This window comes from Chrysemys picta, chromosome 6, assembly GCF_011386835.1.
Source record: "Chrysemys picta bellii isolate R12L10 chromosome 6, ASM1138683v2, whole genome shotgun sequence".
Taxonomy (NCBI): Eukaryota; Metazoa; Chordata; order Testudines; family Emydidae; genus Chrysemys; species Chrysemys picta.
Window position 1 is genome coordinate 39122581 of NC_088796.1, and position 14036 is coordinate 39136616.

The 14036-nt window shown below is 45.5% G+C and overlaps 1 protein-coding gene across 8 annotated transcripts in view; it reads left to right on the forward strand.

Moving 5' to 3' along the window:
- The window catches only part of IPO11 (importin 11), a 255344-nt gene that overhangs the window by 77226 nt on the left and 164082 nt on the right, over window positions 1-14036 (forward strand). For all 8 annotated transcript variants that reach the window (XR_010602178.1, XM_005300957.5, XM_005300955.4 and 5 more), the window contains one exon: window positions 10883-11009. Coding sequence is in view for 7 of the 8 variants with exons in the window: in XM_005300957.5 (XP_005301014.2) it covers window positions 10883-11009 (127 nt within the window). In the remaining variant the exon portion in view is untranslated. The remainder of the gene's footprint in view (window positions 1-10882; window positions 11010-14036) is intronic.

Here is a 14036-nt window from a genome sequence, read left to right on the forward strand (position 1 = left end):
TCTGCCTCAGGCTGCTCTTGCAGTCAGCAGTACCGCGCGGTCGCGCCTACCCCTTACTCCTATGGCTCATGAAGCCTGTACAGTAGTAAGGAGCAGTTCAACTATAGGCTGAACAAGTGCATAATGGTGGTAGAATGTGCCTTTGGATGTTTTAAAGCTCGCTGGTGCAGTTTACTGACTTGGTTAGACCTCAGCAAAACCAATATTCCCATTGTTATTACTGTTTGCTGTGTGCTCCACAATACCTGTGAGTGTAAGGGGGAGACGTTTATGGTGGGGTGGGAGGTTGAGGCAAATCACCTGGCCACTGATTACGCACAGCCAGACACCAGGGCGTTTAGAAGAGCACAGCAGGGCACGCTGTGCATCAGAGAAGCTTTGAAAACCAGTTTCATGACTGGCCAGGGTACGGTGTGAAAGTTCTGTTTCTCCTTGATGAAAACCCGCCCCCTTGGTTCACTCTACTTCCCTGTAAGCCAACCACCCTCCCCTCCCCCCTTTGATCTCCACTTGCAGAGGCAATAAAATCATGGTTGTTTCGAATTCATGCATTATTTATTAATTCGTCACACAAATCGGGGGATAACTGCCAAAGTAGCCCGGGAGGGGTAGAGGAGGAGGGAAGCACGGGTGGGGTAGTTGTAGGGGCACCCCCTACAATGGGATGCAGCTCATCATAGAAGCGGCATGTCTGGGGCTCTGACTCGAGTGGCCGTTTGCCTCTCTGGTTCTTTGGTAGGCTTCACGCAGCACTGCTGCGGGTCCCTGTTATAACCTCTGTCCTTCATATCCTTGGAGATTTTTTCAAATATTCCAGCATTTCGTCTTTTGGAACGGAGTTTGGATAGCACGGATTCGTCTCCCCATACAGTGATCAGATGAAGTACCTCCCGTTCGGTCCATGCTGGAGCTCTTTTGCGATTCTGGGACTCCATGGTCACCTCTGCTGATGAGCTGTACATGGTCACCTGTGCTAATCAGCTTGCCACGCTGGCCAAACGAAATGAAATTCAAAAGTTCGCAGGGCTTTTCCTGTCTACCTGGCCAGTGCATCTGAGTTGAGAGTGCTGTCCAAAGCGGTCACAATGTAGCACTCTGGGATAGCTCCCGGAGGCCAATACCGTTGAATTGTGTCCACACTACCCCAAAGTCAACCCAGCAGGGTCGATTTCAGCGCTAATCCCCTCGTCGGGGAGGAGTACAGAAATCGATTTTAAGAGCCCTTTAAGTCGACAAAAATGGCTTTGTCGTGTGGATGGGTGCGGGGTTAAATCGATCTAACGCTGCTAAATTCGACCTAAACTCGTATTGTAGGTCAGGGCTAAGTGTTTTGGAGAGAGCAAGGGGGTTGAATATTTATTTACCTGACAACTCAGAGGCAAGGCGTGCTGCACATGCGGAGGCTAGCCATGGCGACTTCAGCTCATAGTCCATAGAAGCAGCTGTGACCTTGCTATGTTGCCCCCATGCGGTTATCATCCTGTGAGTGTGGACAGTACAGTAACTCCTCACTTAAAGTTGTCTCAGTTAATGTTGTTTCGTTGTTACGTTGCATGCTCCCTTCTAACCTCGTTTGGCAGCCGCCTGCTTTGTCCATTGCTTGCAGGAAGAGTAGCCTGTTGCAGCTAGCTGGTGGGGCTTGGAATCAGGGTGGATGGCAGCCCCCATTCAGTTCCCCCTATCAGCTCCCTGCTCCCCTAAGTTTCCTGTGCAGCAGCTGCCCAGCAGGCTATCAGTTGCCAGCAGTTCAGCTATCCTTCCCCCCACTTCCATGTGCTGCTCCTGCCCTCTGCCTTGGAGCTGCTCCCTCGGTGGAGCCTTTTTAACTCACTCACAAAAAAGTGCCACCCGCTGCGGCGCTTTTACTGATGGGGCGGCACTCTGGGTCTTCAGCGGCGGGCCCTTCACTAGCTCCGGGTGTCTTCGGTGGCACTGAAGGACCAGCTGCCAAAATGCCGCCGAAGACCGCGACACAACGGGTGGCACGGTTTTTTGTGAGTGAGCTAAAAAAGTGCCACTTTTGGGGAATGTGCTCAGGGGGAGCAGCTGGGGCTCTTTGCCTAAGTTCGAGGACTCCCTCCAGGAGCATGACAGGAAGGAAATCAAAGCGGTGGTGGAGGAGAGTCAGCGGCTGCCAGGGCAACTCTGCAGGCAGTGTCAGATGCGATGAACACGGCTGCGCGGTCCATGGCCTCCACGGTGTCCATGAGAAGGGAGTTGTGGCTCCTGCTCTCTGGGCTGTCCAGTGAGGCGCAGACCACCTTGCAAGACCTCCCATTTGACGGCAAAGCTCTGTTTGCGGAACAAATTGATATAAAACTGCATGGCCTGAAAGACTCCCACACGATGCTTCAGACTCTGGGCCTCTATGTTCCGACTCCAGCTTAACCTACGTTTAAGCCGCAGCAGGCTCCCGCCCAGGCCGCACTCTCTAAATACGAGCCCGCTTATAAAAAGTCGCAGAACTATAAGAAATGCCCGCAGAGGCAGTCTCTGCCTGCCCCCCAGCCTGGGTCCTCCTAGGGCAAACAGGCAGGGAAACGGCGGTTTTGACGGGACACCTGGGGGCACCTGCCAGTTCTCATCAGGGATCCACCCACAGTAAAGCTTCCCTTCTCCAACCGGCTGTGTGCTTTCCTCCCAGAGTGGTTGTGGCTGACCTCGGACCGATGGTTCCTCAGCACCATCCCCTGGGGTTACACCCTCCCGGTTTACTTCCAACCCGCCCAACCACCCTCTGCCCCCGTCCCTCCTGGGGGACCCCTCTCACAAGGCTCTGCTCGAGCAGGAGGTGGGGCGGCTCCTTGGCTTAGGAGCGGTGGAAGTGGTGCCAGTGGAGTTCAAACATAAGGAGTACTACTCCTCCTATTTCCGTATCCCAAAGGCCGAAGGGGGCTCAGGCCCATCCTGGACCTGCGAGACCTGAACCAGTTTGATGGTGAAGCTCAAGTTCCGCATGGTCTCCCTGGCCTCCATCATTCCCTCCCTGGATCCCGGGGACTGATATGCCACCCTCGATCTACAGGACACGTCCTTCCACTTCCATATGTTCGAGGGGCACAGACACTTCCTCCGTTTCACAGTTGGGCAGGAGCACTACCAATTTGCGGTCCTCACATTTGGCCTGTCCACTACCCCCAGGGTATTTACAAATTGTATGTCAGTGGTGGCGGCCTACCTCAGGCGCCGTGGGGTCCAGATCTTCCCCTATCTGGATGACTGGCTGGTCAAGGGCAGCTCCCGGTCACAAGTGCGGGATCACATGGCGTTCCTTCTGCCCATGTGCACCACTTTGGGCCTGTTGGTAAATGACACCAAGTCCACGTTAGTCCCGGTACAATGCATAGAGTTTATCAGTGCGGTCCTGGATGCCACGTGGCCAGAGCCTCCCTCCATGGGACAGGTTCGAGACCCTGAAAGGGCTCTGTAGCGAGGCGACGACTCACCTGTGCAGCACCTCCTGCCGGTCATCCTGGGAATTAGCTTTCCAGCCTCCAGAGTGCCCTCTGCAGGTCAGCTGATGTCTTGCCTGCTGCTGGCCCCATGTCCCTCCTGGACCCCGGTGCCTCTTTGCCTTGGGTGCTGCCCCCTGGCAGTGTCCCCACAATTTGGGTCTCCTCTCCCTGGGGAACCCCTAACCCCCATCCACACCTCGCCTCAGTGGCTGTTGCCAGTCACCATCTAGCCCCCGCTCACTGGGGCAGAACTGCAATCTGTAAACCACTCATCACTGGCAAGGGGAATTTGGACCTGCTGCCTTTGCCTGCCCTGGGCTGCATCTCTGCAACCCCAGTACCTTTCCTGGCCTTTAGCAAGGCCTGCAGCCTGGGGGTTTTCCAGGCTGGAGCTCCCTAGCTCCTCTGGCCTTCCCCTAGCTCTGCTCCCCTCTAGAAACCCTGCTCAGCCTCCCAGACAGCCAGGCCCGTCTCTCTCCACAGCTAGAGAGAGACTTTTCCGGCTCCTGGCTCACTGGTCTTTTATAGGGCCAGCTGTGGCCTGATTGGGGCATGGCCCCAGCTGTGGCTGCTTCCCCAAACAGCCTAGCCTATTGGCTCCCAGGGGCAGCCCTTTCCCAGGGCTGTTTTAACCCCTTCAGGGCCAGAGCTGAGTAACCGTCTCACTACAGGCTCATCGACACAGTCACGCCAGAGCGTGCCTCCAGCTCTTGGGTTACATGTCGGTGTGCACATATGTGGTCCGCCACGCCAGACTCAGGATGAGGCCCTTCCAGCTCTGGTTGGCCTCTGCGTTCTCTCAGGCCAGAGACAAGATGGACAAAGTCCTCACTGTGCCCGAACCAGTGATCACCTCCCTACCATGATGGTCCTCCCCCGGGAACATGCTTCACGGGGTCACACAGAAATGATAATGAGGCTAGTTTGAAGTTTAAGGTATTCACACGTTTTATAACTTTGTAGTTAGAAACAATTAAAGTCAGCATAAAAGTATTCCAAAACTTATAACACACACAAATAAAGATAGAAGTGTTACTTCTAGGGGAATTCTGTACCAAAAACCAAAAAATTCTGTGCACAATATTTTAAAATTCTGCAAATTTTATTTGTCAAAATAACACAATATAATCATGCCAGTTTCAAGTATTTTGGTAATTTATTTCACAGTACCTGTCAGCAAGTATGTCTTTACAATACAGAAAAAAAAATTAAAAGATTCAGGAAAAGTTTTTTGACAGATAGATTCCTTACTAGGTATATTAATACAGAACTTTGAGTAATTCATTTAAACTACAGCTGGCTGTTCTGGCATCACAGCGGCCTGTGGTGGGTGAAAGGTCGAATTGCAGCACTTTTTGGGCAGAATGTATTTTCTGCAGGGAGGAGATGAATTCTGTGTCAGACATGAATTCTGCATGTGCGCAGTGATGCAGAATTCCCCCAGGGGTAAAGTGTGATGTGAGATTTTCTCACTTTCACCAGATGCTTCTCTCACCAGCTGGGTAATTCTCACTCATACATGGAAAGACAGCACAGCAGGAGTGCGGGGAGAGTGAGTGTATGAAAAATACAGGGCAGAGCAGAACATTGATTAACAAAGTTACTAGTTCTCAGTAAGTTAAGTTAAACAAAACAAAAATTAAACATCAAACAATGAATTTTCACAGAGATCTAACAGTGTATAGTACAGTTCCAGATTCATGAACATACATAACAAGACAGTTACGAGCTCAAGGTCAGTTCTTTAAGCAACAGCAAAATAGCTTTGGTAAGCTAGTAATGTTAGATCAGCCTTAACATATAAAAATTCAAATTTTATTTCCTCACAATTACTATGTGCTCTGGATGAAAAACAGACAATTGAATTTAGGTACAAGTACTTAGTTACAAGGCATTAGGTTTAAATCCTGTAAATCAATCCAATTGTGATTCATAGGAGACTTTCAAATCTTAAGCCTACTTTAAGGCTCTATTCCTTTACTATTGCTAGTATAATCTTTTTTGGTAATTATGTGGAATCCTAATATCTTGATAGTATCTATGGAAGTGAATTTTATTAAACTGGAATTTCAATTCAAGGACCCAGAACAATGGTCTGGATTTCTGGAACAAGAATCTGAACTACAAGGTTCAGGATTCTAGAAAGGCAGTATTTTCATTCTCCAAGGCCAAATTCTGACTTTTCAATCTTCCTATACATTAGAGCAAAGTGAGATTTATCTCATTTTTCCTTTTGTTGTTCTGGTGTGGTGATGATTTCTTCTTGATACTTTTGATCTTCAGGAAAGCACTTTCTTTCCTAAGGCTACTTATATTTGAGACTTTAGTCCTTGAAGGGTCTAAAACCCAGGTTCTTGTTCATAAAGGATTTTTAGTTAAAAGATACTCTCCTGGAAAAGCAAAATCACTGAACACTGAGAATTCTAGTAACTAGTATTTGTTTGTCCGTGGCTGTGCCCTTTCTCTACTTGTGCTTCATGCCAAAGATATAAGGCAGTGGTTCTCAACCAGGGGTTCACGGACCCCTGGGAATATGCAAACGTCTTCCATGGGGTACAGCAACTCATCTAGATGTTTACCTAGTTTTACAACAGGCTACAGAAAAAGCAATAGCAAAGTCAGTTAAAAACTAGAATTTCATACAGACAATGACTTGTTTATACTGTTATATATACGATACACTGAAATGTAAATACAATATTTATATGGTAAAAATGAGAAAGTAAGCAATTTGAAATTATTTTGAAATTAATGGAGATATCCCATCTCCTAGAACTGGAAGGGACCTTGAAAGGTCATCGAGTCCAGCCCCCTGCCTTCACTAGCAGAACCAAGTACTGATTTTGCCCCAGATTCCCAAGTGGCCCCCTCAAGGATTGAACTCACAACCCTGGGTTTAGTAGGCCAGTGCTCAAACCACTGAGCTATCCCTCCCCCCCAATTTGTCAGTAATAGTGTGCTGTGACACTTTTTAATTTTTATGTCTGATTTTGTAAGCAAGTAGTTTTTAAGTGAAGTAAAACTTGGGGTACGCAGACAAATCAGAATCCTGAAAGGGGCACAGTAGTCTGGAAAGGTTGAGAGCCACTGTTATAAGAACCCAGAATTTGCTGGCAGACAGCTTCAGCAGGCACTTTGCCACTGACCATGGGTGGGAGTTACACAGCCCAGTGGTGAACAGCATCTTCACTCAGTGTGGAACACCTACCCGGGATCTGTTCTTCTTCTAGACAAACAGGAAGTGCATTTTGTACTGTTCCAGGAGAGCTCGGGGCCAGTTCTTCTGGGGTGATGCGCTCCTGCTCCCTTCGACAGAACACTTGAACTTTGTCTTTCCTTCTATCCCACTGCTTCCTCAAGTACCGTGGAAGATTTGACAGGACAGAGAACAAGTTATTCTCATCATGTCCAAATGGCCCAGGCAGATCTGATTCCCAGGTCCACATAAGTCAGCTTGGCTACTCATCATCATTCATCCCTTTCCACACCTCCTGACTCACGAGAATGGCAATGTCAGACATCCTGTCCCGGAAGCTCTTCACAGTTTGGTATTTGGATGGATGTCGGACCTATAACCTTCCTGTTCTGAAAAGTATAACCTAAGGTATACTTACTAATAGTAGATATTTGCAAGGCAGCAACGAGGAGTTCCATCCACACATTCACAAGACATGACACCTTGGTCCAAGCCTCCTGTCCTGACGCATTTGTTGAGACCTCAGTTATTACAGATAGCCATATCAACTGCATCCTTACACCCTCCTCCTATGTGAGTACTGCTGGTCAGTCACCCACAGTGGAATATACGTAAGGACCAGACTTTGAAGAAGAAAAGGAAGTTACTTATGCTTCGTAATTGGAGCTCTTTGAAATGTATGGTCCCCATCTGTATTCCATTACCCACCCACCTGTGGATGGAGGTGCGGCTAGGCAGCTAGGAGGCACTGCCTCCGCCCTCAGGTGCCACCCCCGCAGCTCTGGCCAATGGGAGCTGCGGAGCCAGTGCTGGGGCGGGAACAGCGTGCAGAGCCGCCTATCTGTGCCTCCTCCTAGGAGCAGCAGGACATGGAGCTGCCCGAGATGAGTGCCACCTGTATCTGGTACCCCGCACCTCCTCCTGTGCCTCAACCCCCTGTCCCGAACCCCGTCATGCAGCCAAACTCCCTCCCAGTGCCCGCACCCCGCATACCCTCCCACACTCCAAACCCCTCGTGGCTGTTCCTCTGCGTAAGAGCAGCAGGGACATGTCGCCATTTCCGGGATAGCCACGTGGAGCCAGGTAGAGAGCTTGCCAGCTCCGCGCCAACCGGACTATAAACTGGACTGGTTTATATGCTGGTTTATAGAGCTTTCTGGTTGGTAAACTGCCAGATAACACAGCTTTTACTGTATTATGAATTAGGGAATATTGTGAGATAGCTTCAATTAATGTATTCCTTTACACATTGTTAAGAGGTGCATTAATGGTTGTGTGGAACGATAATATCTAGCTTGCTCGAAGATAAGAAATCTTTCCCAAAACAGTTTTGGAGGTGTTTATTTTAGAGACTCTCAGCTTTGTGGTCTCACTTGCTGGCTAAGCTTTAATTTTCTAGCTTCTTTATGTCGACCTTGACCTTTTAACTAGGAGGAATTGCATTGACACACAGAAACCGAATTGCAGTATTATTTGTGTAGGTTTTTGTGTCAGTTATAAGGAGATGAATTAAAATAGCTGTTTGGATAATTATATTTTGAGACTTTTTGGTGTATTACATCTTATTTTATAAGTGTTTTAGTTTAATACATGCTTATTGAAAGTGTTAAATTGAAATTTAAACAGAAAAAGATAGGAAGAAGGAACAAGTCACTCTTTTAGTGTCTGGAATGCGTAGGAATGTTAAGAGGCCTTAGTTTCTTCCCTTACAACCATACATTTTCACTTGAAGATAACAAGTTAACATTTATGTACTTAAAAGATCTGTTAGCTCAAGATACAGGAAAAGGATCATAAAACCATTTAAAGCAGCTCAGGATTCAACTGAAAGTCACTTGGCTTAAAATCAGGCCTTTGTTAGATTTTAATGCAAGAGTGCATGATTCAAATGGAAGCTATTTCCTGATATCATTACCTTGTAACTTCCAAGTAAAAGAGTATCAAAATTACATATTCAGGGGCCAAAATCAGATCCTTTATGTACCATATAGCTCTATGCTAGAGATGGGATGGGATGGGAGGAGATTATCCCCTAGCTGCCTATAATTTGGGTAGCCTGCCTTAATTGGCACAAGAAATGTAGTTTCAAAACTAGCTTCTATTTGGGAGTGATTTGAACACCATAACCCAAACTCGCCCTCCTCCCCCCTGCACACCAAATCACCCATTCCACTGGATTATAAATGTATCACTTGACACTGAGATTGATAATGCCGTATTACTTTAGCGCTCATGCTGAAAAAGACTGCTGTCTTCTTAAATTATTAAATAAAGCTTATAAAGAATTGTTAGTGTATGCTGATATGGTTTAATCAACCTGTTAATTAGATTAATTTGGTTTGATAATACCCACTTTCTTAATTTTATTTGTTTACATGAATTATGGTCTGTTCACTTTCCTTAGTTACTTAGTTTAGCATATTAAATCCCTGTGGATGGAATGTCGTGTCTCTCTTCCTTCCCCCCCCACCCCCCCCCCCCCCCCCACCCCCCCCACACACACACACACACACATACACAGAGACAAGAGTGATAAAACTTGAGGCAGAGGAGATAGTGTTCTTTGATCCATCTAGTGGTGTTCCATATAACTGCACCTGTTATGCTCACAGCACAAAAATGCTACATTGTTTTTCAGTTAAGATTTCTTGATAGCATACCTAACAAAACCTAAAAAGCAAGGAAAATAAAAGTTAATGCTTCTAACAGTATATCCTCCTAACTCTGCATGAGTAGGGATCCCAGCGTTTCAGCACTTTCTTCTTCAAACCTGAGAGTTGGTAGTCACACACTGCCTTCTGCACAGTCCTATGTACAGAGTGGAGACCTGATCTTACAAGAGATAATTGGTAGCATCAAATGACTGTGCCAACCCTTGTTTAAATAGTATAGCCCCTAGTGCATGTAAGTATAATTAATGCTGATTGTAGACGAGTTTCTCACACCTGTAGTGCTGCGATAAAGTAATTTTCTTTCCTCGTTAGCAGGTCAAAATCTTCTAATAAGGTATTCCTTAGGCTTTCCTTTTGCTCACTGCCTTAGTTGTCATAGGCTATGTCTATACTTAAAATGCTACAGTGGCACAGCTGCAGCTATGTCACGGTAGCATTTCAGTTTAGAGACCTACTATAGGGACGGGAAGTAATCCATGTCTTCTGTCCATCTAGTGCTGTCTACACCAGATTTTTCACACCCCTGCGACACGTAGCTATGCTTAATTAACTTTTCAGTGTAGACCAGCCCTGACTGTAGACCATGAGTGCAGGCAGTGGGATCCATGTTTCAATGTTGCTGCAAGCAGCAGGTTCTGAGGCAAGCATCTCAGAGCTGTGACCTCTGTCAAGGACTTTTCATAAGGCAGAAGGCCCTGGAATCCTCTAATCAGGCCTTCAGGTGCTTCATCCTAACTTCTTAGCTAGTGCCAATGAGCTCTCGAAATGAGTTATACCTTTGGCTCTGACTGAATCAGTCAGATCAAGTGGACCCTCTGGTTACCCTGGCGGGCATTATAAAGATGCTGATCTCTTTCTAGAAGGGGGGAAGGAGGAATAGGAGGGCTTACAAAGGGAGAAACTCCTGGGTTATAGCTGACCCTAGCAAACAACAAGATAATAAAGATATTTTTAAATATATTGTCATTGATTTATTGTATGCAGAGTAGATTCTCTCTTTAATGGAATCTGGTAAATACAAAGCTCAGCATGATGGAGTAAATGTTGATTAAAACAATATATATATAATAAATAGAAGTCTTAAACTATTTCTTTGTAAGCTTTGTGGGAGATGTTGGTGTGAAGGAAGGACTTGAATACAGCAAGGTGGTGGCCTTGCATATCAGTTAAAGAAGGACATTAGCATGTTTGGCCATGATCTGAAAGAAAACACAAATAGTTTGGGAGAAGAGGATGAATAAAGTTTTTTGGATGATGTCCTTGGTAGAGCAGAGGGAGCATGGAAAAACAGGGAGCACAGTGAAACAATGTAATAAGACAAGGCCTGATAAATGAGGAGGGGCAGTTTTCTCAATGAAAATGCTGCTTGCTAGTGAGGCAGTTTTACTTCAGAACTTCAAAAGTGTAGTTCTCACCAGTCATGTTTAAGGAAAGATGTGAAAAATGGGTTTGTTGGACATTGTCTTCCAGTATTCTTCTAAAACAGTTTTTCTTAATACAGAAGTTTAAGAAACAAGGATAGTAAGAAACTAGTACAATAATTCTTTTTTGTTTTAAAGGTATAAGCCAATACGCCGGCGAGTAATTTGGCTGATCGGACAATGGATTTCTGTAAAATTCAAATCTGACATGAGACCAATGTTATATGAGGCAATTCGTAACTTGCTTCAAGACCAAGACTTAGTGGTATGTATACATAATGTAACTATCTTTAAGAAATATTTTGGATTATGTTTCATTTATTTTTTTACCTAAATTTAGATGAAGAATTTTAATTTCCTACACTTTAGAATTGAACAGTATATACTTCAGGAGCAGTTCCCAATGTTATGCTGTAATTGAGAGTTGTAAGTTAAAGCGTTGCAGGTTTTTCTCCATTTTCTAACGTGATGGGTACAGGGCTAGCTGTGCCTCTGTCCCCTTCTTTGACTGTCTGAGTGCACCCCCTCAGGTCTTAGGCCTCATGCCCTTACCTTTTCTGGGGAGGAGTTCTGCAGTTCTCCTAGTCTTAGGCCTGGTCCCCACTAAGCCCCCACTTCGGACTAAGGTACGCAAATTCAGCTACGTTAATAACGTAGCTGAATTCGAAGTACCTTAGTCCGAACTTACCGCGGGTCCAGACGCGGCAGGAAGGCTCCCCCGTCGATGCCGCGTACTCCCTCTCGGCGAGCTGGAGTACCGGCGTCGATGGCGAGCACTTCCGGGATCGATTTATTGCGTCTTAACCAGACGCGATAAATCGATCCCAGAACATCGATTGCCTGCCACCGGACCCTCCAGTAAGTGAAGACGTACCCTTAGACAGGGTTTCCAAGCTACAGCCCCCTGTGCACCAACTGTGATTGCTCAGCCAGCCTGACTGGGTTCAGCCCTAGCAATTCATCCGGGGACTGTGACCAGTGATTAACACCATACAGCTTTCTTAAATGAAAGATTGTTTAATCTTAATGGTAGGAACACAGCAAAGCATAAGAAAATAAGAAAGGATTATAACACAATGAAAGGTCTACACGCATAGCTATCTTACCTGCAGTCCTAGGTAGGCTTACCTTACCTCTGGAGTCTGGTTCATCTTAACTCAATACTCCAGTCTTCTCTCTTCAGGTATGGTGTCTCTTTAAGTCCAGCCAAGTTCTTTGTTCTCTCCTGTGTCCCTTGAGCCTGGTCAAAGTCGTTTGGCCAGCTCCCAAGGGTAATGAACTTCAAAGTGGTGGTTTGTGCATTGTCTCAAGTGTTTTATGAGCAGCTGATTTCAGGAACTATTGTGGTTCTTCCTGCATAGGTGCAGCCAATTCCTGTCTGAATTAATTCTTTATACTCATACAGTAAATAACAATAACAATCAGACAAACATAACATATACTCATAAATTATGGCAGCAGAAATCATTCACAACCAACAGAAACTACTTGCAGTGAAATTCTGATGTTCACTGAATCAGCGTCATTGCTCTTTTTTCTTCAGCAGCAGTGCCCTTCACACTAGATTTCCAGGTTTCTATTTAAGGGAGATATTCCTGTCACATTCTGGGGTGCAATCCAGACCAGTAAGGGGTTGTCACCGCGTGCTTCACAACTTTGGGTGCCTCACAATGCTTTGCTGTTGTAGTCCCAACCTGGGCTGCTCACAAACAACCAAAAAAGCATGCAGGTCAGATCCTGAGTGTCTGTGTATATTTCCAGTCCTGGCCCACCAGACAATCAGCAACACACCAGTTACACTGGCTTCCACCAGCCTTGGTTACTGCTTTCAGGATGACCTCAACACACTCTCAGTCCCAAACTTTCCAAAAACGTGTTCTGCACTGTCCAGCCCTTTCATCAACAGTTCAGATACGATCTGTTGCTCCTGTAAGGAGACAATATTCAACGGTTTGCTACTTTAACTGGAGTTACCAAACAGTTCAATTTAAGCATAGCACTGGATTGTCTTAAAGATAAAACAAGTTTATTAACAACAACAAAAATAGGATTTTAAATGACTTCAAGTATGAGATTAAGTTAGAAATGATTACAAGCAAATAAAAGTGAAAACACATATATAAGTCTAAAATTTCATCTGGTAAGTTTTGGTTCAAGGCTTTGTTTAAGATGTCTTTCCCACCCACAATCTTCCAGCGAGATAGTGACTTACCCTTTTGTTAATCGGGATCTCTGCCAGAGGCCCAAAAGTGCTCATGCCTTTGTCTTCTTAGGTGAAAGAGAGAGAACTTGAGGTTTTCTTCCCCTTTCTATTATAGTCCAGTGACTATTTTAAGTGGATTCTTCTGAGGGTTACCCTTCAAAGTAAAGTTTATCCAAGCAGTATAGAAGGCTACATGGAGTCTGGTGGTATAGGAGTCTCCATGCTCTTTCTTTTACCATGCATGTTTTCTGAAATCCAAATTGTTCTGTTTCCTGCCATCTCCTCCCCCTCTGTTTCGAGGACCATGTTACTACTTCTAGTTAAACTGAGGTAAACACACCTTCCTTTATTTAGGATAGGCTTGTTTAACAACTTTTATCTAGTCAGGGCTATATGGTTTTGAACATATGCTAATAACATCATACAAGGGGAATTCATAACTTTACATATAATGTTACTATATATGTTTCACTGTGATATTCTTCGTCAGTTATTAGTTTTCAAATGATACCTCATAAGGCATATTTTGTACAAAGATTATTACAATAGCGTGTAGGGTGTAAATTACAGGGGTGCTTTCGGTCACAGTTCCCCACACAGATTAGTTGGCAGTAGATTAGATTATTGTCTTAAATGCCTTCTTTATCTTTGAATTCCTTTTATTTTGATGAGCAGACTTTATTGGGACCATTTCTCTTCTAGTCCTCTCCCACTCATGGAGGGGCCTAAGGGTATAAAAGAACAAGTGGCTCCAAATACCCTTAAGTTCCTTTGACTAACTCAGGGAAATGCAAAGAGTCTACAGCCAGACTGGTGGAAAAGCTGCGTGCCAATCCAGGTCTCCCACTGTACAAGGACATTTTCAGTTACCCCAAAGCATGACTTACATTGAGGCATCCGTTGTGGTCTCAATTGCCAGATCGGAATCTGTCAGCAGCAACACTATGGAACGTTGAGTGGTCAGCTAAAGATGTTTAGAATTGTTTCCTTGTTGCCGATCTGACCATTCAACCGCCTGGATTTGACCTGCCACGTCAACTTTGGAGACTGCTGAACAGATTCCAAACTGGCCAAAGAATATGCACATCC